At 49.5% G+C, this 22,299-nt stretch overlaps 10 protein-coding genes across 10 annotated transcripts; 5 read left to right on the top strand and 5 right to left on the bottom strand.

Moving 5' to 3' along the window:
* Positions 1–780: 780 nt before the first annotated feature.
* On the top strand, positions 781–1,680 carry N7533_001635 (uncharacterized protein; the record flags this gene model as incomplete). Its single annotated transcript, XM_057098285.1, has 1 exon — positions 781–1,680. One exon carries the CDS (start codon positions 781–783, stop codon positions 1,678–1,680), a length of 900 nt encoding a protein of 299 aa, XP_056963421.1.
* Positions 1,681–2,438: 758 nt separating this feature from the next.
* On the top strand, positions 2,439–3,183 carry N7533_001634 (GNAT family N-acetyltransferase; the record flags this gene model as incomplete). Its single annotated transcript, XM_057098284.1, has 2 exons — positions 2,439–2,844; positions 2,954–3,183. 2 exons carry the CDS (start codon positions 2,439–2,441, stop codon positions 3,181–3,183), a joined length of 636 nt encoding a protein of 211 aa, XP_056963420.1.
* Positions 3,184–3,987: 804 nt separating this feature from the next.
* Positions 3,988–5,201, top strand: N7533_001633 (uncharacterized protein; the record flags this gene model as incomplete). The annotated part of the gene is made up of 4 exons (XM_057098283.1): positions 3,988–4,004; positions 4,060–4,265; positions 4,336–4,650; positions 4,711–5,201. 4 exons carry the CDS (start codon positions 3,988–3,990, stop codon positions 5,199–5,201), a joined length of 1,029 nt encoding a protein of 342 aa, XP_056963419.1.
* A 1,197-nt stretch (positions 5,202–6,398) lies between these two features.
* N7533_001632 (uncharacterized protein) lies at positions 6,399–8,306 on the top strand (the record flags this gene model as incomplete). Its single annotated transcript, XM_057098282.1, has 4 exons — positions 6,399–6,617; positions 6,679–6,754; positions 6,809–7,119; positions 7,179–8,306. The coding sequence occupies 4 exons, from the start codon at positions 6,399–6,401 to the stop codon at positions 8,304–8,306; spliced, it is 1,734 nt and encodes a 577-aa protein (XP_056963418.1).
* Positions 8,307–8,451: 145 nt separating this feature from the next.
* On the bottom strand, positions 8,452–9,891 carry N7533_001631 (NAD(P)-dependent alcohol dehydrogenase; the record flags this gene model as incomplete). The annotated part of the gene is made up of 3 exons (XM_057098281.1): positions 8,452–8,487; positions 8,560–9,630; positions 9,763–9,891. The coding sequence occupies 3 exons, from the start codon at positions 9,889–9,891 to the stop codon at positions 8,452–8,454; spliced, it is 1,236 nt and encodes a 411-aa protein (XP_056963417.1).
* A 640-nt stretch (positions 9,892–10,531) lies between these two features.
* N7533_001630 (uncharacterized protein) lies at positions 10,532–11,953 on the bottom strand (the record flags this gene model as incomplete). Its single annotated transcript, XM_057098280.1, has 1 exon — positions 10,532–11,953. One exon carries the CDS (start codon positions 11,951–11,953, stop codon positions 10,532–10,534), a length of 1,422 nt encoding a protein of 473 aa, XP_056963416.1.
* A 55-nt stretch (positions 11,954–12,008) lies between these two features.
* Positions 12,009–14,112, bottom strand: N7533_001629 (uncharacterized protein; the record flags this gene model as incomplete). The annotated part of the gene is made up of 3 exons (XM_057098279.1): positions 12,009–13,199; positions 13,310–13,744; positions 13,804–14,112. The coding sequence occupies 3 exons, from the start codon at positions 14,110–14,112 to the stop codon at positions 12,009–12,011; spliced, it is 1,935 nt and encodes a 644-aa protein (XP_056963415.1).
* Positions 14,113–15,751: 1,639 nt separating this feature from the next.
* N7533_001628 (OPA3 family protein) lies at positions 15,752–16,564 on the top strand (the record flags this gene model as incomplete). The annotated part of the gene is made up of 2 exons (XM_057098278.1): positions 15,752–15,811; positions 15,875–16,564. 2 exons carry the CDS (start codon positions 15,752–15,754, stop codon positions 16,562–16,564), a joined length of 750 nt encoding a protein of 249 aa, XP_056963414.1.
* A 691-nt stretch (positions 16,565–17,255) lies between these two features.
* Positions 17,256–18,207, bottom strand: N7533_001627 (uncharacterized protein; the record flags this gene model as incomplete). The annotated part of the gene is made up of 3 exons (XM_057098277.1): positions 17,256–17,616; positions 17,691–18,015; positions 18,081–18,207. 3 exons carry the CDS (start codon positions 18,205–18,207, stop codon positions 17,256–17,258), a joined length of 813 nt encoding a protein of 270 aa, XP_056963413.1.
* Positions 18,208–18,868: 661 nt separating this feature from the next.
* Positions 18,869–21,178, bottom strand: N7533_001626 (uncharacterized protein; the record flags this gene model as incomplete). Its single annotated transcript, XM_057098276.1, has 4 exons — positions 18,869–19,397; positions 19,461–20,461; positions 20,500–20,783; positions 20,872–21,178. The coding sequence occupies 4 exons, from the start codon at positions 21,176–21,178 to the stop codon at positions 18,869–18,871; spliced, it is 2,121 nt and encodes a 706-aa protein (XP_056963412.1).
* Positions 21,179–22,299: the final 1,121 nt, after the last annotated feature.

Here is a 22,299-nt window from a genome sequence, read left to right as displayed (position 1 = left end):
AGTTCACCCACTCAATCTTGAGGCATCTGCAGAGCACCAATCTCAACCATCCTACTGGACCCCATGGTTTCCTCGCCTATCATGCAGGCCAGGCCCCATAGCCATTTGAAGCAATGGCGTGGAGAGGATCTCCATGTGGGATCCCCCATTCGGAGGTCTTCTGTCAGCTGGATCAAGTGTCATCGATCGACACACTTCTTAGAGGCCCCTATCACGATCCTGGGCCGTGATTCCCCCAATCATCAAACCCTTCCCCACCGTTCTTGACTTCTTCGCGAGAATGTTCCGTGCGATCCCCACTCAATTCGACGCCAAATTGACGCCACGGCCACTTCAAACCCCATTCAGGGTCATTATTGTTCGTTCTGTCCATTCGCAAACTTCAGCCCGCGCTCGCGGGACAGCCGTCAACACCCGCTCCCTAAAGCTATCGCTCCTGTCACGATTCAGATTGGATCATCAGCATCCACCGGTCGATAAACCCTGCAGGTTTCGCCCGCCAGGCTTGCCATTTTGAGTAGGAGCCATGATCATCATGACTCGAGAGCTGCTGAAACTGCACTTAGCTCTGGCCTAGCCGTGTGCCCCAATCTACTGACATATGCACATGTACGGGTACTACTCAATGGGTGTAAAAAGCAAGAAAAAAAACAGACGGATACCGTCGCCGAGTGTTGATCCCCATCGCTACAAATGGAGACTTCCCCCCCTCCTCTGGGCGTAACGCGTTGTTTTTCTACTCTCTCCCCCCCCTCTCCTCATCACCAGGTCCTTCCCACAATGGCTGCCCAGTCTAATCCCAGATCCAATAGCCTGTTGCGGCGAGTAGTTACAGCCGCTCTAGATCGCGAGGAGAATTCCTATCCTCCGATGGCAGCCCACCTCGCTGCCTCGCGTGGGAATGGAAACGATCTTCCTGATCTAGAGCGTGGACCTTCTAAGCGTGCAACTGGTCTCGCAGTGTCACCAAACGACCCTGATAGTCTTATTCCACCCAACGATAAGCTGCTGATCTTCCGTGCGTTGACCGGTATCGACAGTGTCCCGGCCCTCACTTCTGGTGGACATCTTCTTCGAAGCGCACCAAATGTCGGTATCTACACGCGTGTCATCCGAAATGAAACCAAAGCTGCTCGCGCCTACAAAATCTTCAACCTCCTCATCAACACATGTCTGGGTATTCAGATTGTCGTCGCTGCTGCAATTACAGCTACTGGCGCGGCCAGCGGACCTCATTCTGCCATCACTGCATTCGGTGCAATCAACACCATCATGGCAGGTATTCTCACTTACCTTCGGGGCTCTGGTCTTCCCGATCGCCTGAAGGGCTACCAAAACAAGTGGAAGAATATTCGAGAGTACATAGAGCAACGTGAACGAGAATTCTGTTTGGTTGGCTGTACCCTTGATGTTCAAGAAGAGGTCTTCATCGTGGAAAGCATGTACCAGAGCATCAAGTCGGAGATGGAATCAAAAACGAGTGGCGGTGACAATAGAGGATCTCAGCCCGATGATCCCCGAATTCGTCGCTCTCTTCTACCCAACTCGAATAATCTCAGCGGTCACCGAAATTCCACAACTCCCGCCACCCGCGCGGATGCGCATCGGTTTGACTCTTCCGAAGATCATGAGCCTGTGAGCCCGATCAGCTCTCCAGCTCCTGTGCATGAGAAGATTTGATCTTTCATCTCTTTGCCTCAAATGGGTTTCAGACCCACCATACATCCCATTCAACAACATACCGACTCTGTTTGAACAAGTGTGGGTTTCATCTGAGCCAGTCCAAAATTTGATCAGATTGGACAGAAGCTACACCAGACGCCATTGAGGATAATCACAAGATACTCTCCCCATGGACCATAAATCATAGCTATACTACCTTTCTGTCATTTGTCGGCAAGAAGGTCGGTTTTGCTTAATGTCTTTACTTATACCACCGGACGCATACATGTTGACGGCGTTCATACCAGGCATGTCATGATACAGTACTATAATCTCATGATCACTTATGTCATCTAATGTTTACAAATTCTTATTCAAAAACGGAAATTTTATCTTGCTCAACCTGGAAATAGATTAAACTAGCAGCTGCAGGACATTCTAAATTCAGCACTGATCGCCAGATACCAATTTTCAACCCAAGTGGATCTTACCTAAACAACGCTAGAAGCAGAGCAGGAACAAATCAAGCCTAAGCTCACTTTCAAAAAACAAGCTTCAAGTTTCTATTCAAATGTTTTGTTTATCTACTCCGTTTGTACATACATATCACCAACTCAGGCCGCAGTTGGTGATGGAGACCCACCCCGAACCGAACTCGGCAACCCGTAGGCGGCAATCATCCGCAACCAGAGATTTTTACAGTCCGCCAAACAAAGGATAATAACCGCGCGACGCTATTAAATTCATTTACAAACACTCGGACATCGCCAGTGATAATGGCTTTCGAAGTCCAAACCGCTTCGCCGGGCGATTCGCCCAGATTCACAGAGGCATTCCTCTCCACATTCTCTGACGACTTCAACAGAACAATGTTCCCCGACAATCCGGAAGTGCGCGCCTTTCTCGAGAGCACAATGCTGCAGGTAAACTCCGAACACAAGCATGAGATTCTGCTCAAAGTAACGGATCCTTCCAATGCCGACGCGGTGGCTGCGTTCGCGAAATGGATACGCCCAATTGCGTCTACAGATAGTGCTGCAGGTGCAAATGCCCACAAGGATCGGCACGAGAACCCTGTATCTACGAGGTGGCCCGCCAGTAGTGATGAGAAGCTGTGCGAAATGTTTTTCGGCACGATGGCAAAGCACCATGAAGAACTCATGGAAGGTCGACCACACTACTGTACGTTTTTTTTTGCTCTCTTTCCCCCTTTACATCATTGCTTTATGCCCAGAGGCTGGAGATTCTGGACTTCCATCATAGACCGAGCTGCAGAACTGACGTGTGATAGATCTTGAGCTTCTGGGCGTGCATCCGTCTTACCAGGGCCGGGGGCTTGCGTCCAAGTTGTTGAAGTGGGGGCTAGCGCGCGCAGATGAGGAGGGGGTCGAGGTTTATCTTTCTAGCTCGCCTGAGGGCAAACCTCTATATGACAAAAATGGGTTTCAAGAGACAAAGGACACTTTCTCTCCTTGGCCTGGATATGAGCAGGTCAACATGATCCGTCCTGCTCGGCAATGAATTGCTGGTCGTGGCTTTCGCGAATTTGTTGCAAAAATGAGAAATTTTGTAAATATTCCAATTTTGATGTTGAAAAGATATTCTAGATTTAGGTTTGACAGGCGGTACTAGTCGTAATGCATAAGCGATTCTTGATTTTTGGGGTTGTGCAGTATCATCTTCTCAGTATCCCACTCAGTATCCTACTAAGCGATATACTCAGCACCCTAACCAAGTAAGGTCAGATAATTTGTATACGTAGAATAGTTCTGCCAAGGATTTAATCATCTTTGATAACCCCTGCCAGAACCACTGGGTCATTTGCCGCTATGGAGCGCCGTAGTCTTAAACTTGATGTCCAATGCCTACCTAGGTGGTGGTCGAAGTTCCGCACTAGTAGTAGACTTAGCTATGGGATCAGACCACCTGAAAAGCAATGGATGAAGTTCTCGAAAAATATGAATGGCCCAAAAAGAATCCTAATTCAAGTTTCAATGGTATAGACCTCTTCAATCTCGCAAAAACGCCGTAGGGTCCCGAAGATCATGACGAATTGCCCCACGAACTGCTTACAAATGTCACCAAGGGGGTCGTTGCGATCGCGGGGTATAAATCAAGTATAATTGAACACTACCATTATGTGAATTGACAAGAATTCAATTGACCTAGTTATTTCTTCCCGAGACTCTTGGTCCCATCAGAGATATCACCCCTCCGAGTTCCTTCGCAAAGAACACTCAACTGCGCGCTCGGATAGTCTCTCTGACGTCAACGCTCTTCGCTCGCAACAACACTTTCCAACACCATTTAGCGAGAGACCAGAAAATGACGAAAGTCTTCCTGTAAGATTGAGTGTTATTATCGAAAACAGCAAGGCAAGATCTAAAGTCTCAACAGGACTGGTGCAACGGGCTACATCGGCGGCGACGCCCTGGCTACGCTTGTCGCACAACACCCCGAGTTCACCTACTCCGTTCTCGTGCGCGATTCCGACAAGGCAGCCCAGGTCAAAGCCCAATACCCCAACGCTCGGATTGTTCTGGGAAATCTTGACGACTCCTCGATACTAGAGCGAGAGAGTGCGGCTGCGGATATTGTCCTGCGTAAGTATGAATCCTACAAGCATCGATTGTAATGACATCTCTTCTCTTATCTAACTGAGAGTTGGAGCAGATACTGCCGACGCATCTGATCACGTAGGTGCAGCAAAGGCAATCGCAGCTGGTCTGGTCGCGGGCCACTCGAAAGAAAAGCCGGGGTACTGGCTACACACGGGCGGAACTGGAATCCTTACCTTCGAAGATACCGACAAGAAAGAGTACGGTAACAGGAGTGACAAGATTTACAATGATTGGGAGGGAGTAAATGAACTGCTGAATCTCCCCGACTATGCATTCCATCGCAATGTCGACCACCTCGTCCTTGAAGCCGGTGCCAAGCACGCAGATGTGCTCAAACTTGCTCTGGTCTGCCCTCCAACGATCTACGGTAGGTCACATTCCAACCGATTACTATACACTACATGGCACTGACTTATCATTCAATCAGGCAAAGGAAGAGGTCCTGTATCCCAGCGCGGACGACAAGTCTACGAGCTAGCGAAAGTGACGCTCCAATTGAAGAAGGGACCGATAATTGGGGCTGGGCAGTCCATCTGGAACAATGTGCACGTTCATGATCTGAGTGATATATATGCGTCACTCGTGGATGCTGCAGTTGCAGGTCGAACTGATCCGGGGCTTTGGGGTGCCGATGTCTACTATCTCACAGAGAACGGGGAGCACGTCTGGGGAGATCTGGCGCAATCCACGGCAGAAGTTGCTGCAAAACTGGGGTACATCCCCGAGGGGAAGGCCGAGCCAATTGACCTCGAAAGCGCAAAGGAATATGCGGGGTTCGAGTCTGTCAGTTGGGGCCTGAATTCTCGTGGGCGTGCTCGACGTGCGCGCGAGGTTCTAGGGTGGAAACCATCGCGACCTAGTCTGTTGGCTGAATTACCGAAGATTGTTCGGAGTGAGTGGGAGCGGTTGCAGAAATAGGCAAGGGGTGCATAAGGGTGAAATGGGTTGGCTGCTTTTTTGGGGCAGATGGTAGTCCTGGTTTGCTACGATATTTGCACCATCAAGAGAAGGCGCCCTCGAATTAACCTTTCACTTACTCTGCTTGGAAGACTTGATAGAAAAAAAAATTCATAGAAATCAGTCGCCTCTTTGATCGAATTGGAACCTGCAGTGTGAACTCGTTTGTATCCTGCGAGTTTCGCAGTCTTATACTCCCAAAGCAAGACTCTGACCCGGTCCAGTAATCCCGGAGATGGCAGTTGATATTTCCAATGCGACCGGTATTTGATTACATCCAATGAAACACCAATCCAAGGTACACCTGGGCAGACATTTTAAAAATTCTAGCTGCAGAGCAACAGTCCATGTCCGCGGTGCTCGTCCGCGGTCCAGGTCCGCGGACCCTTCAAATAATGGACTCCACTCCGTGTCCGTTGCTTGTATGACAAATGTAGTTAGTTCGATTAGCTCGCAAGCTAAACCTCCCCGGGCTGATAAGGTCAACAAAATATCCCCGAGAGCCCCGGAGGGATCCACGGGGTTCAGCAGGACCTTAAAATCCGGCCTCAAACACGAGCTCATCGAGTCATCCACAGCATGCCACGAGACTTATCGCAATCAGACGTGGAAATTCGGGCGGCCGCTGCAATATCATGATCTCCACCGAAAGATGTAGGGTTGGGCCGACCCCGGGCTGAGTGGCGCATTGATGAATCGGCCTGGAATTGGGCCGACTTGGCGATATCATCCAGAATGAGCCCACTTTGACTACTTCGTACTCGTGCGGCAGTTGTCAAGCGTGGAATGGATCAGATATCGTAATGAACCTAATATGATTACTGCGGGCTCGCGACGGCGTAATATTTTGCCCTGTTGGAAAGCTAGACGCCGTGACCTGGGCAGCCTTTCAGTTGTGTCGGGGACCCACAGGGTCGTTGGATTTAAGACTTAAATTTGTTTATATGCTGCCCTGCAACGCGGTTTTCCAAACTTGAATCCAATGCCAAAGAAACAATAAGATTGCACAGCAGGAAGATCTGATTTGTAATTCCTGGCCTCGCGTTGTTTTTTTGTTCTCATTCCACCAAGGTTGACGCTTTGTTCTACTTGACTATCTTCATTCACCTCCATATCTTGTTCTCTCCAACTATCCATTGGATTATACTCAACATCGTGATGGCTTCGGAGCCGCCCAATCCTGCTGCTGAAAAGCCAGAATCACCTCCTCACACAAATTCCCTCCGTCGGCATGCATCTGCTGAAAGTGATGATACACAGATCAACCCAGATGAGAAGTTTGCCCTGGGCCGGAAGGGTATTCTGGTAGTGTTCACTCTCTGTGTGCTGACTCTAATGGCCGCACTTGATGGAACCTCCATTTCTGTCGCATTACCGGTAACAAATAGCGGATCACCATGTGGAACACTTGCTGTGGATTTGAGCTAACACATTGTAGATCATGGCCGAAGAACTCAACGGCACCGCCATCGAAGCTTTCTGGGCAGGGACTTCGTTCCTGCTCTGCTCTACAGGTGCGATATAGCATACTCTAGAGCCCAGTAATAAAAAGCTAAGATATTTGATAGTCTTCCAACCCAGTTTCGCATCATTATCGAATATTTTCGGTCGCCGTCCAGCGGTATTGACGTCCATTTTATTCTTCTGCGTTGGCGCCATTGTTTCTGCCGTTGCAAACAACTTCACGCAGATGCTGGTCGGTCGATCGATTCAGGGTATTGGCGGAGGTGGCGTGATTGCCTTGACCGAAGTCATCATCACAGACCTTGTTCCCTTACGATACCGAGGACAGTATTTCGGAATATTCAGTGCAATGTGGAGTATCGGATCCGTCACAGGACCTATCCTCGGTGGGGGATTCGCCCAGAATGTCACTTGGGTGAGTACACTTCAGCTGAAGGGTAAATTTCTCTCAAAGCATCTAACCAGCCTTTTTAGCGATGGATCTTCTATATCAACTTCCCATTCATCGGAATTGGAACCTTATTCGTCATTCTATTCTTGACTCTGAAACTTGCTCCTAGCTCTCTTCTCGACAAACTCCGTCGCATCGATTACACTGGCACCATCCTATTTGTCGGCAGTCTTTCCTCATTCCTGATCCCGCTCACATGGGGCGGTGTTTCCTACGATTGGGATTCCTGGCACACACTCGTTCCCTTGCTGGTCGGTGTCGCCGGACTGGCCGCATTCATATTCTACGAGTACCGCTACGCCGTCGAACCGATTATCCCTCCGGCCATTTTTGTCAATCGAACTGCAAGTGTCTCATTCCTAGGAAGTGTTCTTCAAGGCTTGATCATGTGGTGCGCCCTGTACTACCTACCACTTTACTACGAAGCCGTCAGGGAGTATTCTCCTATTCTCTCTGGTGTGGCCCTATTCCCACAAACATTCACGGTTGCCCCTTCTTCAGTTGTCATCGGTATTTTGATTACTGCGACTGGTAAATACCGCTGGGCAGTGTGGATGGGATGGGTTCTGTCTACCATTGGACTGGGTCTGATGTGCATCATCAAAAGAGACACTAGTGTCGTTGGATGGGTCTTCCTTAACATTGTCCCTGGACTCGGCCTGGGATCTTTATTCCCTTCTATCGGATACGCAGTTCAAGCATCGGCCGATCCCCGCAATCTTTCCATTGCAGTTGCCATGTTCAGTTTCTTCCGTGCCTTGGGACAGGCTATCGGCGTCGCAGTTGGCGGCGTGGTTTTCCAGAACCAAATGCACAAGAACCTTCTCAAATATGATTCCCTGGCTCCAATGGCTAGCGCATATAGTAAGGATGCGGCTGGTCTCGTTCAAGTTATCAAGGCTATGCCGGATGGCATGGACAAGAACAACCTAAAGGATGCATACACAGATAGTCTGCGAATTGTGTGGATTGTCTGCTGCGCTATTTCTGCTGTGGCATTGGCTTTCAGTTTGCTTACTGAAGAATATGACCTTGACCGGGCTCTTGAGACTGATCAGGGACTGGACAAGAAGGCCCGGTTGGAATCAGAGAAGGATTTGGAGCTTAATACTGACAGGGCTATCAGCCAAGCTGCACCCATGGCGTGGTAAATATGGCAACTTGGATCATTTCGACGATTAACGACACCATATTCTAAATTTAATAGTACATTCCAAGCTTTTGGGTAGCGGTTTCATGGTGAGAATATTGAAGACCCTGACCTCACCAAGCACAGATCTACCTGTATAATAATTATTAAAGCTTCTTAACTTCATATATGACACTTCCCTCCTTATAACTTACAGCCATTCATTCCGGCTCAATAATAATACTACTATAATCACTTCCCCCCCTCGAACTCACCTCCCTCCTCACAGAAACAGGCGAACCACCCCGTTGACACTCACTCGCATCCGAAAACCCGACCCCACGAATAAGCGTCTTGATCCCCTCCCCGCGCCTCGTCGTCTCCCAGGCCTCAACAGCCTTCTCAAACGGCACAACCTTCGTAATAAACGGCCTAAGCTCAATCTTCTTCAAAATCGCCAACTCAACCGCCATTCGATAATCACCAGCCCCATACCGAAAACACCCCTTAACGCAAATCTCATTCTCCGCAACCACCGAAATCGGAAACTCAACAACCCTGTCCCTTCCCATCCCCGTCTGCACAAACGAGCCCCCAACCCGGAGCGCATAAATCGCCATTTGAATACACGACTCGGACCCCGTTGCTTCAATCGCGACGTCAAAGCCCGGCTCATCATCCAGTACAGATGACCGATGCACACGTAAACATTGCGCATTCTCCTCCGCCGAGAGCGCGGGGTTCGGAATCGCCGTGGAAAATCCTACCCTGTAACCTTGACCTTGACCTTGACCTTGACTACTGCTTCCCGGAACAAACGAGTGCGCAAAATCAAGCCTCTCCCGGCTCAAATCCACAGATGTAATCATTCGTGCCCCGAACTCCCGCGCCACAGCCGCGCAAAGTAGGCCTACCGCCCCAGCCCCAAAGACAACGACTTTATCGCCAGGCTGCACACCAACGGCTCGGACAGAATGCACGGCCACGGCCAGCGGCTCGATGAGAACGGCTTCGTCCAAGCCGAGTGGCGTTAGAGGGGCCGTATTAGTCGGGAGCTTGTAGCAGCAGTCCGCGGGGAGTTTGTAGTACTTTGATAAAGTCCCATGGAACGGTGGACTCGGAGCGGCTGCGAACCGCATGTCCGGGCAAAGATTATATTTGCCTGATTTACAGTGCCGACAGCGACGGCAGGGATAGCCTGGTTCTATGGCAATTGGATCGCCTGGTTGGAGGTTTGTGACTGAGGGGCCGACGGCGTAGACAATTCCTGAGGCTTCGTGGCCCATCACTAGAGGGCGTTCTGGGGAAACGCATTTGTTTATGCCGCCGTGGAGCCATAATTGGACCTGGGGTTATTGTTAGTTTGGACTTTTCCGCTTCTCTCTCGATGTACTTCGCACGGGCATATTCCAGTGGATAAGGGAGGAGAGGGGAAGGGAAAGGAAAGGGAGGAAAATGAAGAAAAAATAGCAGCATACATCGCTTTCACAGACGCCGACGTACGCGATGCGAATTATTACATCGTAGGGGTCTTCGATGGTTGGGAGGGAGATATTTTCGAAACGAGCGTCTCCAGGCCCATATAGCAAACATGAGGGGTTCTGCATGCTGACCGTTGAGAGTGGAGCGCGATGCTGATCTTGTTGCTGTTGCATATACTTCAGCTGACTGGTGGGGTGTATTGTACTGCGGGTCGCTGGTGAATGATGGGACCTTTGTCTAACAGGAGGCGTGGTCCCCTTTAGTCTTGAGACCACCATTGAGAGAAAGAAAGTGGTTTGGAGGAGGACAAAGCAGTCGGGGAAGATAGAATAATGTTTCCTGGAGGTGGGGACAGCCCCCACTGGACAGATCAAGACCAACAGCAAACAAAGAGCTCCGATCGCAGTGCGTTTGTGTATAATACTTCGTGTTATACCTACTATCTAAGCCTAGGCGAAGCAAGGGATGGGCAGGGCCAATGCAAAAAGGAAGCAAAGGAAGGGAAAAATAATAAACTCGATTCAAACACCAGGCTAATGGAGTCTGGCAGCCCAAAACAACAGCAAAAGAGCCGTATTTTCCCGCAAATATCCTTGTCCGTTAGGCCATCATGAAACCCAGGCCAGGAAATCCCGAGCCAAACAAAAATTGAACAAAGTGAGAGAGAATTAGAAAAAAGGAGAGGAAAAAAAAGCAAAAGGTCATAACGTCGTTAAAAGAAGACAGAGCACGAAATGGCATAAATCACAGTTTGGATAATCATCATTACTCGCGGCCCATCATCCGCAATCGCTCCCGGAGCACATCCATCTCCTTTTCATGGTCCACTCCACCGCTCAGTCCTCCTCTTTTCTCCAATTTCTCGCGGTCACTATCTTTCAGCATCACAGAGCGATACTCGCCATCGCCGTCCGGCGCGCCAACAGTTACCCAAACGAATTTGGTTCCATGGCCTCCGGTTGGTGTGCGTTCCTGGGTTCCTTGCCAGAATAACTCAGGGGCCACGGAGTCGACCCCGGAAGGAGTCTTATTGGTGGATGGACGACCACCAAGTCGACCGTATTTAATCCAGCCTTTCAGAACTTCCTTCATGAACCCAATTTTCTCCATGAATGAGTTGGCATCCAGGATCTCACGGATGCGCTCCTCGACTGAATTGCTGGAGCTGCCATTTGCAATGCTGATGAAGGTAGCAGCTTCGTCGGATGCAATAGCACGTGTATCGAAACCGGACGGATGCATTTTTCCCTTGGCCGCGAAATACCGCGCTGCCGAGGGCGAAAGGTGATAAAAATCGATCCATGGGGAAGAGCTGCGCGTACGACCAGGGGAGATGACAAGTTTGGTGTGGTCGGGGAAGTTGAACTGGAAAGCACCGTCGCCGAAGCCCCAAATTCCCACATTGCCCAGTCGCTGGTAGAATTTTATAAACTGCCCACTTGTCTGCCGGGGCGCGGGCGCATCTGCAAGACCGTCGTCGCCATGGCGACCCAACGACCCGATCATATACTTTCCAAATTGGTCAACGAGTTTGACACGCTTGATCTTCTCTGCATCGCATCTGTCGGCATCGGATCCGGAGTTGACTCGGATCTTCATGACCTTGGAGCTTCTGGCGTCAAACAAGGAAGGCGATACCATGCCTCTTCGAATGCCGCGGCAGCCGAGTAAATCATCATCTCTGTTTTCGTAAAATTCGATGGCGTTACCGTGGCGAGGGACAAGCTGCTCAGACTCGGAGTAAGGAATTCCTTTAACCTCGGGGGTATCGACACTTCGAGCTTTGCGACGAATATGCCTCTCGCCATCTCTCACCACGACGCTGCTAGCAGGTTGGCCGTTTTCTCCTTTAAATACACACCCCACACTGCCATCATCTAAAACATAGCCGATTCCATAACGGTTGGTGTAGTCTACCCACTTAATCACGTAGGCATGAGGCTGCTTCCGAGACCCGCCGCGACGACGAGCGGGCGCGTGGCTGATAAGATTTGACAACATCAGTCGCAAATCAGTGTTGACTTCAGAGAGCGACGTTCCGGGGATCATGTCGTATAGGTCATCTTGATGGAACAAGGGGCTGAGTCCCAAACTCGAGCGAGCTCTAGTGCCCGATGATGTCTTGCTGTTGGACCGGCTGACTCCATTCGATGTAGGTTGGATTTGTTGAGGCGGCTGAGAGGACATTGCAATGAGCTCCGGCGCAGGCCTTTGTCTTTCCGCCATGAGCTTGAGATCTGGTCTAGATGTGGATCTCAACGTCGTCGAGCGACTGACAGCTCGACGCTCTTCCGGTAGTGCCGCCAGTTTTTGTTGTGTTGTCGGCGCGGGGGGGGTAATTAACCGCCTCTCCAGTGGCCATCCGGCGCGACTGGGATCGGGTTTTACCGATAGTCAGTCCAGATGGCATACTGGTAGACTTGGAAAGTTGGGGAACAGCCGCACCCCTTTCCGTCTCACGCAAGGTCGGGGCGTTAGACGCCGAGGCCATCCTCCGCGTACGAATCGGACGCTCTGCTAGTCCACCAGCAGATGGCTCCTTTTCAAGAACCGGCACATTTTCTAATGCTGGTACCGGTGCCGGTGCCGGTGCTGGTACTGGCTCGGCCTCCATGTCACGGTAAGGTCTACTTGCTGCCTCAGAAAGTACATCGACCGATGGGATATGTCTAACGGTTCGATTCCCAGGTCGAATTTGTTGGCGAAGCGTAGCGGCGTGATTTTGGGTTTCCAGTCTGCGCTGATGCGCGGCAGCGAGTGCCACATTGGTTCTCGATGTTGCGACAGTACTGTTGCTGCGAATTGAGGCCGTACTGCGCTGAGATAGAGTACTGTTGTCAAGGCCGGGGTTCTCCGCACGGATTGGTCTCCGAGCGGCTTCCACTAGACACCAATCCCCTTCCAAGTCATGTGGCCACTGGTATACAAAGTCCATTGGCAAGGGAACGGCTGGTCGTAAGCCGCGGGCGTCCTCAGCCTCACATTCGGAATACGCTGATTTCGAGCAGTTGCGACCAACAGACTTGCGCGGTGTTCCGTCAGGCTTTCGCCCGACTCCACATAGTGAGTAGAAAGCCGCCTTGCAAGAATGGTATCTTTGAGTGGGATCATCAACTTGGTATACATATGATCGTAGCTTCTCATCGGAGTCCAAGCCATATCCATTCATCATAGAGTCTCCAAGCGGCGCTTGGTCCTTAAGCCAGACCGGCTTGTTGAAACGGCATGACGGGTCAAGTTGGCGGGGAATGCAACCGTCATACATATCGAAGAATGGATGCTCGACAATATCGTCGGGGTCGGGGCGTTCCTCGTCCACCAGGTTCAAGCAAGCGCTAACCAAGTCCTTGGCCTCCTCGGGGATAAAGTTCGAATGGTCTGATTCCTTTGGCCAGACGTATGCCAAACTCCGCACTTTCTTATAGATCTCCTCCTGTGTTTTCGATTGAAAGGGGGGGGTATCCAGTCAACATAGCAAAACTGAGGAACAACGAATTAGTATATTCCAACGCGTAGCATGGAGGGATTTTCTTACAAGATGACACCCAAGGACCAAATGTCGACTTTCTGGGTATGTCCACCTTTGCTCTTATCGAGGATCTCCGGTGCAATATAGTTGGGTGTACCGCATAGTGTGTTTCGACGCTTTGCGTCTTTATCTGACAGAATCATTGCCGCTAGTCCGAAATCTCCAACTTTGATGTTCATGTTGTGGTCAAGGAACAGGTTCCCCATTTTCAAGTCACGGTGAGCGACAAATCTTTTGTGGAGGTATTTGACGGCAGCGCAAAGCTGAATCATGAATCGTCGTACTTCGGGTAGGGTAAGGGACCGTCGTTTCTTTACCATATCCATTACTGATCCGTTCGGACATAGCTCTAGAACGACATAGGTGCTTTGCTCGAATGCGAAGGCTCGGTAGAATTGGACGATGAAGGGATGGCGCATTTTGGAATGAATTTGAAGTTCTGTTCGGAACTGGGTATTGTTAGCGCAAATCGTTCATAAACGCCAACGCTGTGCGAACGGTTGTGTACCTTCTCCTCCATCTTTTTCTGGGGCATTTGTGACTTGACTACTTTCATAGCGAACAGTCGACCATTCCGAGCGAGTGTCCCTTCGTAGCAAACAGCAAACCCTCCTTTACCCAAAAATCCGCCGATCGAGTATCGCTCTCCACCCTCCTCTGGCTCCGGTACGAAAGATGGAGGTGGGTCGGCATGGTTCTTGGAAGACGAGGATTTCTGCACGGGACCAGCCGCGGCATTCTTATCGGTCATTTTGCGCTCGGGAATAGGTTTGGGCCGGATCATCTGGTTTGTCGAGCGTGGGGAAAGAGCCTCCATTATGAAACTTGCGTCGGGTTGGCCAGCGTCACGCGACGATATTAGGGACGTCACAAACGGGTCCGCGGAGGCAATAGAACTTTTGGTTTAATAAAATAGATATCAAGCGTCAAAGTCATGAAAAGAATCGGGGTATTAGGCGGAGCCGCAAAGGGGGTATCAGTATTTGGTGGTGCAGATTGGTATCCCTGCAACGATCCGTTAGTGATGAGCAGCTAAATCCGGTCGGCAAACCGAGGCCGAGTGAGACCGGAGAAGAGGGATGGTGAGAAGGGGAATCTGAGGTACCAGAATGCAAAGCGCTAAATAAAACAAAAACTGTACAAAGCTGCTGCGAAGCCAGACAGCGCAAAGCCGAGGAGGTGAAAGCGGGGAGTGAAGTTGGAAACGAAGAAACCCGGGCCCAAATAGATTTCCCCTTTCGGCAATCGATAAACAGTAACCGTCACGTGATATTGTCAACAGCCCCCTAGTTACAACAAAGAACATTACTAGCACCTGCGTAGAATTTATTGTGTTTATTTACTCAAACTCGAGTGAATGAAGGAAAAGTGTTGTTTTCTTCTTGTCGAGCAGTCAGAAGGCAGAAAAAGAAATTCTCTTCTATATCGAATTCCAATACCAACTAAGGTGTAGATCTTACTATCCCCACACTCGCTCTGGGGTAGTTAGGTACCTGCCAGTGTTATTAGTATGTCGGGTTTCAAGGCTTTTCAGACCTATTCCAGGGAAATATTACTACTCTTACCCTTGAAACTATACGTAAATTTTTAAAAGGGTACTACTAGTAGTGATGACTAGGAGAATGACTTCAAAAGAAAAACGGCTTAGCGGATCGCAAGAACACCCGGGCAATGTATCTTTATATACATCTATTTGTGATATTAGTATCATCAACTTCCGAGTCAATTCCAAGGTTTGAACTTCAAGTTCCGATGTTCGCTTTCAAGGTTTTCTTGATGAGTTTGCTGGACCTCACTAGCGTCTAATCTCCACGAAATTCTACGCGTTCCAACCATTAGGCAAAAATTAGGGCTACTGAAATCTACCAGGGAGCTCCAGCTTACGCTGGGATAAGCTCGGTTGCCCGGTAGGAGTCGAGAAAAAAGCAATACTAGGTCCGTATGATCTTTGGCCATTTGAATGGATTCCAACCCAGCCACCACCTACGAGGTGCAGACTTAGTCACGAAAAATAAGGAGGTAAACCTTGGAACTTAAACTGAGATCCGGATTGCGATTGGGAGGTCGAAGGGTTAGACTAGTGGGTGTGCCAGCTTCCTGGTGGTCATACTTATGATATGAAGTATACTACTATTTATTAGGATAGTAGTTACTTCAAAGTATTGTTATTCAACTCCTACTAGTATTTTACTTGATGTATAATTATCCTTTATATTTATATATCACCAAAGCTACCTATATTCTGTATTTTATACTAATTGACATAAAAAATAGAATTAACTACCATGAATTCCCGATAGTGGAGAGGAACTGCTGACTCACCCGTTCCTGAAATAGCAACGTCACAGCCGTAATTAAGCTGTCAGCTTCAGATTCAAGTTTTACTCTTACCTACCTACCGTCTCTGAGGGATAGAAAGGGCACCAGGCTCCAGACATAACACCCGTGGACTCACCATGTCACTCACTCTCAAAATCTCCTCGCTAGTCATCCGTACCCTCTCCAAACCCATCGCCGTAAGCCAGTCCCTCGAACCCTCCCCCGCCGAACCCTCAAGCTAACACAAACTTTACCGACAGAATCAAATCAAAGCCCAAGCACGCGAACATGAGCGCTTCCGAAACATCTGCGTCTCAATGGCCCAAGCTCTCCACCGCTTCGACATGCGACTTCGTCTAGGCTCCATCCGCGACACCACCGCCTCCAGAAAACAAGCCGCCGCCGAAGCCGAAGCCAAGAAACACCTCGCCAAAAACCCAACAGTTAAGACCGAAGCCGCCACAAAAGCCGAGCAAGACGCACTAGACAAGGCCAAAGCAGCGGCCGAAGAGGCCGCCAAACCCCACCACTACCGAATCCGACCCCTCTCCGAGTCCAAAGCCATCGAGTCCGGTGCCAACTTTATTAGCGAAAGTTTCCTGTTCCTCGTGGCGGGCGGGCTGATCGTGTTTGAATCCTGGCGGTCGCGGAATAAAGAGAGTACGCGCCGCGAAGGCGTTGAAGATCGCCTTAATGCGCTGGAGAAAAAACTCTCCCTGTACGAAGAAAAACACGGAAAACTGGATGTCCCGGATGATATGCCAAAGCCTCGGACTGAAGATAGCTTGTGGACCCGACTTACGTCGTACATTTCTTTCGGTCAGGAACCGAAAATCTCCCAGCAAACACCCGCCACCGTGGCGAAGCCCGAGACGGCTGAGTCTAAGACTGAGGTCTCGAAATCGGCAGCGCCTTCTACTGCCTCGTCTACTATCTCTGCCCAGAACTAATGATCTTCTCCCGCATTGACAATCAAGGAGTAACTACCAGCTCTGCTCTCCTTCGATACATACATAGCACGCCGGGCGTTTTTTTTGAGTTACTTTGTTTGGTGGATAGACCTGTGATTTTGTGTTGATACCCCCCCTCCACTCATACATTTGAGATATTTTGCTATGGATTATACATAGTCCTGTCTGATTTGTCAATAGATTAATTTTTGTTGTTTTTCTTTTGTACTAGTTACCGGGATTGGACTCTGCATACTTGAGTGGTATAGGTTACCTGATTGATTTTTCAACCCTCTCCAAGCTCTGGACCCTAATTATATTCTGCTGAAAATGATCATCTTTGAGTCTACATCTAAGATAGATTATGTGATACTAGTATACTATACAATTTATGCTATCTATTATTACTAGTGGGAATTCTTTCATAAGTAAGAATAAAATTTTAATTCGAAGAGAAGAAGAAGAAAAAAAGACAAGCTGCGATCGGAGGCCTCCTACTCCCGAGGTCCCTTGAACATAACCATAACGAGCCCAGATGAAAGATGTAAGAGAATCTAAAAGAATACACGGTCTAAAAGCCACCCCTAGAACATCAAGCTTAAAACAAATTCTCAATCCATATCCCACCAGACATAAACGCCGACATATCTAGCTCACATAACAGATAGATCAGGAACAGACCGCTACTCCCCTAAATGATAGGCGCCACAGTATGAATAAGTTGACCAAGACGATTAGCCGTAGAGCGACCCATGATTTGTTGAGCCACAGCCAGGCCTCCAGGATCATCGAGTGACCGATCGAGGAATTCAATGGCTGCATAGAAGTTATTCCGGAATGAATCGTCCTCGTTGATAACATCCACGTCTGAGCTCTCTCCTCTGTTCCCCTGTTCAGTCGAGTCGGGCGGACTGGTGGCTAGATCTGGACGTGGTGGGTGCAGCTCGCCGATCTGGGAGGCGCGGTGGAGGTATCCGATCAGTTCTTGGTAGAAATCTGTTGGATTTTTGATCGGGAGGATTGGGACGTATTCTGGAAGCATTCTGATTCGTCTGTATCGAGGGGTAAGTTAGTAAAGGTGTGGAGGGAGGGAGGAGAAGGTAGAGAAGGTAGAGAAGGAACCTACATTTCTTCCAAAGTTGCAAAGTTATTGAGAAGACCTGTTCCATGTATTCCTTCGGTAGGGTGCTCGATCATGAAGAACACGATGGCTTTCTCAATAACCTCGCCACGGGTGTCGTAGGCATTGCTCCGCACTATGAAATCTTGCATCATGCTCCTTGTATAGAGAAATTTTTCTGGGAACAGACAGTGAGGGGTGACCAGAAAGACATCAAGGCTGACATGTATTCTTTGGGTCTCTCCCTGGCCTGGAACCGCTGACAAGTCTGCCCTGGGTGGCACATAGGCATTGAACCGAAACTCAAACGGTTCTACGAGATGTCCCTCCGCTAATAGAGAAGTTAGTTTTGGTGAAGTGAAAGCGAATGGTGTACTTCTTGTTTAGTATGCTCACCGTCGTTTCGACCTTGAATACTATCTGCAGGGAGGTAGTTTTGAAGTACCGGGTGCTGAAGCTCGTCCAGCATAGGCAATTCCTGGGACCCAGCCTGGGGCTGACCTAGAGACAGATCCTGGTCCATAGGTGTTTGAATACTAAGTCGGTATTTTGGCGAAGTATCGTGTCAAAGATCCAAGATCCCAGGGCCGAAGAAATAGTCAAATAGCCTTTTGATAGCCCACCAAGGAAAGACCTAGTAGTATCGAGGCAGTACCAAGTTCGTAGATGACAAGCTTGGAAGATAATTTGAAAGATGGTGGAATTGAGGACACTTTGAGAGTGAAGGATGGTGATGATAGTATGATAGCGGGAGAGAGGAGGAAGGAAGTGGTCACGGTACTAGTAGTAGTAACGGGTATCGACTCGGACTCGGAGGAATTGGACTCGGAGTCAAAGTTGCCGGCTGGCACCTACCTACCTAGGTAGGTAGGTGGTAATCTGAATTTTTATACATGCTTCTACTAGTTAGTAGTCACTGTGACGGTACTATGATTGAACTTGGTGAACTTGATCCATACTTAATGTAGATATAGCTATAGTAACTAACTATCTGTACTTATGTGTACCCAAGTCTCTTTCCACAGATATACCTAGTATAGACAGACATGGGCCGGGAGCACCAACTTGAAGGTATATTAGTAGTATGTTCCAAACCAAATACAAGATAGACCAATGATACATTATAATACACTCTATAGATCACAACTTTCCATCCTCATCCTCATCTAACATTCAACATCCAATCAAAGAATCCCCTGCCCCCGGAATCCCTCAACCTTCCCAGCAAGATCAGGATTCTTCTCCTTCAAATAATCCACAAAACTATCCATCATCCACCCCTTCATCTCATTCCGCTCCTTCCAAGGCACAACCTGACTCGGCACCGTCGGACCCGTATATACCTTCATCGGATGATCGCGAGCCCGCATACTGAGAGTCTCGAGATTCGCAGATTGAAGCATTAGCATAGGGTAGACCTCACTCCAGACTAGATTGCCCAAAACGCGCAGCTGGCCGTTATATTTCGCGGGCTCGGCGTCTTTGGTTGCGTCGTTGGCGGGCGTGGGCGTAGGTGCGGGTGCTTCGAAGTCTGCGTCAACGGCTAGCACGTGGCCCTGGAAATCACCTTGAAGGAGGTTTTCATTTGGTGCTGGGGTTGGGTGGAAGGCCTCGTCGATGTATGAGCCCTTGCTCATGGGGTCGATGGCGAGGAAGAAGGATGGGGCGATCTTGCGGCTCCATTCCTCAGAGGTTCGGATTTTTTGGAAGTGGCTATCAGGAGAAGTATTAGTTATTTGTCCTTTGCTACTCGGGGGTAAATTTTATCCGACGAACCTTCTCGCTTCGGTGATAGAGTTGGCCGCATCGAAGCCTAATTCCTTGCAGTCAAACCAGTGCAATTTGAGGAGTGGCTTGAGCTCATCGGCGCGCTCGACTTCCTCGCCCCAGGCTGAAAGATGACTCTCCAAATCTTGCTTCAATTTTGCCCACTGTTCGTCCGAGACGTTCCTGTACGCGGCGCGGTAAATCGCCAATCCAAAGCCAAAGTCGACTTCCTGTCCAGGCTGCAAGTTCCTCGAGAGCGCCTCGTAGGCCCGGAGATGTTGCTGGATCCAGGGCTGCACGGGTGGCTTGGGCGAGGGGTTTGTGCCGCGAATCTTCTCGCGCAGTTCATCCTGGACGAGCGTACTAATGGAAAGACGTTCACGGCGCGCGGCATCCGTATCGATCGCGCCTTCGCCCGAGACGCCAGCCTCCTTATTCTGGCGCTGGATACACCGGCCAAGACGCTCGAGCAAGAGTTCTGAAAAGGGGTAGTTGGTGCTTTGGTTCTGCAGGTTGGGATTGTGGAGGCCGGCGACGATCGAGGTGGGTGTTTTGAAGCCGTCGTATCCTTCCATGGAAATCCAGATGTTGAAATCGGCCCCCGAGGTCACGGAGAGAAGCTCGCTCCAGCGCTGCGAGAAGATGGCCATTTCGGGCGATTCTTCGGCGTTGGGCTTGGCTGTTATTTCGGAGAAGCTGTCCAGGGTGCGGGCGCGGAGTTCGGTGACTCGGGATAGGATCCAGTTGTGGGCGGTGCTGGTCATTACTTCGTAGACAGAGCGGATGTATTCTTCCCACAGGGCGGTTAAGTTGAGGTCGGGAGAAACGCTGCCTGCTGCCTTGCGCTGGGCGTTGAGGGCATCCTGCATTTCTCCGAAGTCACGGGATATCTTGTTGAAGGTGTCGCGCATGTTAGTCTTGATCTGAGGATTGTTGAGATACTCAAAGACGGCAATGACGGAGGTCAGGTACTCGTGGGCGATGGTGAAATTGTCCGGGTTGTTGAGATCCTTTTCGTGCCATCGTGATGCGGGTACCGGGGCGAGACCCCCCCCCAGAGACGATTTTTGATGAACTGAATGTTCTGGCCAACAAGGCACAGTCCGGTCAATTCCTCTGCGTCTGTGATGCGTTTCATAGCTTTCTGTACCGATGATAGGGTATCATCTTTGTTGAAAGGCGCCGGCGCCCATTGCGAGCTCGGGGTCAAGAATAGTGGGAATTCTTCGGGGTTAAGTAAAGGCAGATCGGTTTTCTTGCCATTGGGTAGAATACCCGACGTGATAAATTCAAGAAAATGCAAGACGGCTTGCGGTTCAATTAGAGGGTCCGCTAATACATCCCAATGTTAGCTAGGTGACTATAGTGAAGAACCGGGGTATCAAATCGAGGAGAGCCGAGCCTGGGCCTGCGTACATACCAACTGGCAGATTCTGGCTTGTCCAATGCTTCTCGGTGACATTGGACCCTTTAAAGGTGGTCGCATCCGCAATGACAGCTTTGGGCTTGCCCGACGAGCTAGCATCGGTATGCGCATATCGCAATGGCACGGCCACGCTGGCTTGTGTTGCGCGGCATGTCCAGGGCGCGATGTTCCGGGTGTTGCGCGACGTCACCAAGCCGCTTCGAGCACTGGTATTCACAAGACGAGAAGTCGCGTGGGAAGGCAAGCTAGCCCAGCCACGTCGGCTGAGTAGTGGCAGTTGACGCGAAATCCTGGCTGCCATTGTACTAGTAAATATAAGTGCTGGATGAAGTTGGAGTTGAAGTCGAAGCCGAAGTCCGGGGTCCATAAAACTTATGCGATAACAGATAAGCTCGGAGCCCTCGGAACTTTCTCGGAGCTTGAGAGCCCCTTTCTACTAGTAGTAGCAACTATAGAATACTCACAACAGAAACATAAAATCAAAGGTCACATTAAACAATTCCGCCGGTGACCTTGGATCTCAAAAAAGCATCATTTTCTTGTGCGGTGTGAAACCAAATTGCCAACTTGAACCAGATTCAAAAGTTTCTCTCAAAAAGAACTTCAAGTTGAAGAGCTCAAGTCGTACTACTAACTAGTAGATGCCCAGGTGGTTGCACAATCCATGGATCTTAGGGCTTCAACAACTTGAACTTCAAGTTCAAGACTGCTTCGCATATCATGATCCCGAATCTAAAGCTTCAAGTTGAACTTGAAGGGTCACAGTGACTTTTAAATTCAAGATGAAGTACTCGTAGATATATACCTAGGTAGTTAGTTACTTACTAATACTACTAGTAACTGCTGGTAGTACTAGGTAGTACTCGTCGGGTACTACTAAAAAGTGGTTGCTAATACAATAATGTGTGACCCTGTCAGTCTAAATGAGGAATAGTTTTTGTAGATTAGGCAATAGCGAAAAAAGAAAGGAAAGGAAGAAAAGTTTGATTGACAGGGCTTACGCAGTGCATGCCCAATGACGTCGGTGCTGCTATTCTTATATGCACGCGCCACATTGCGGCTGTCAGTATGGAGTACAGTACGGATACTCGGACAACCACACTGGAGATGGTAGTTAGTTAGATGGTAATAACTCGTACTCGTACCCTCTATGCCCGACCCTTGGTCCCTGTCAGTAACGCGTCAGTGGAGGCCCAACGGATTTGCCCCTGAAAGGCAGCAGTGGAAATGGAATGGTGGAGTTGGGAAAGTGGCGCAGTGTGTTTGCCCCGTTTGTTTGTCTTTTGTCCGCCTTCCCGACACTCTGGACTCTGTGGACTCTCTAGGCACTCTGGGCTACTCTCTGTACTCGGAGGCCTTCTCTTCTCTCTCCTTCAATTCCTGACTTCTGGTACTTCTGATCCTGGGCAATACTCCCTGGAT

The sequence above is a fragment of the Penicillium manginii genome (assembly GCF_028828005.1).
Source record: "Penicillium manginii strain IBT 31320 chromosome Unknown utg000002l:1.0-5564898.0:1.0-5567710.0, whole genome shotgun sequence".
NCBI classification, from domain to species: Eukaryota; Fungi; Ascomycota; class Eurotiomycetes; order Eurotiales; family Aspergillaceae; genus Penicillium; species Penicillium manginii.
This window is presented reverse-complemented; position numbering and strand designations above follow the sequence as displayed.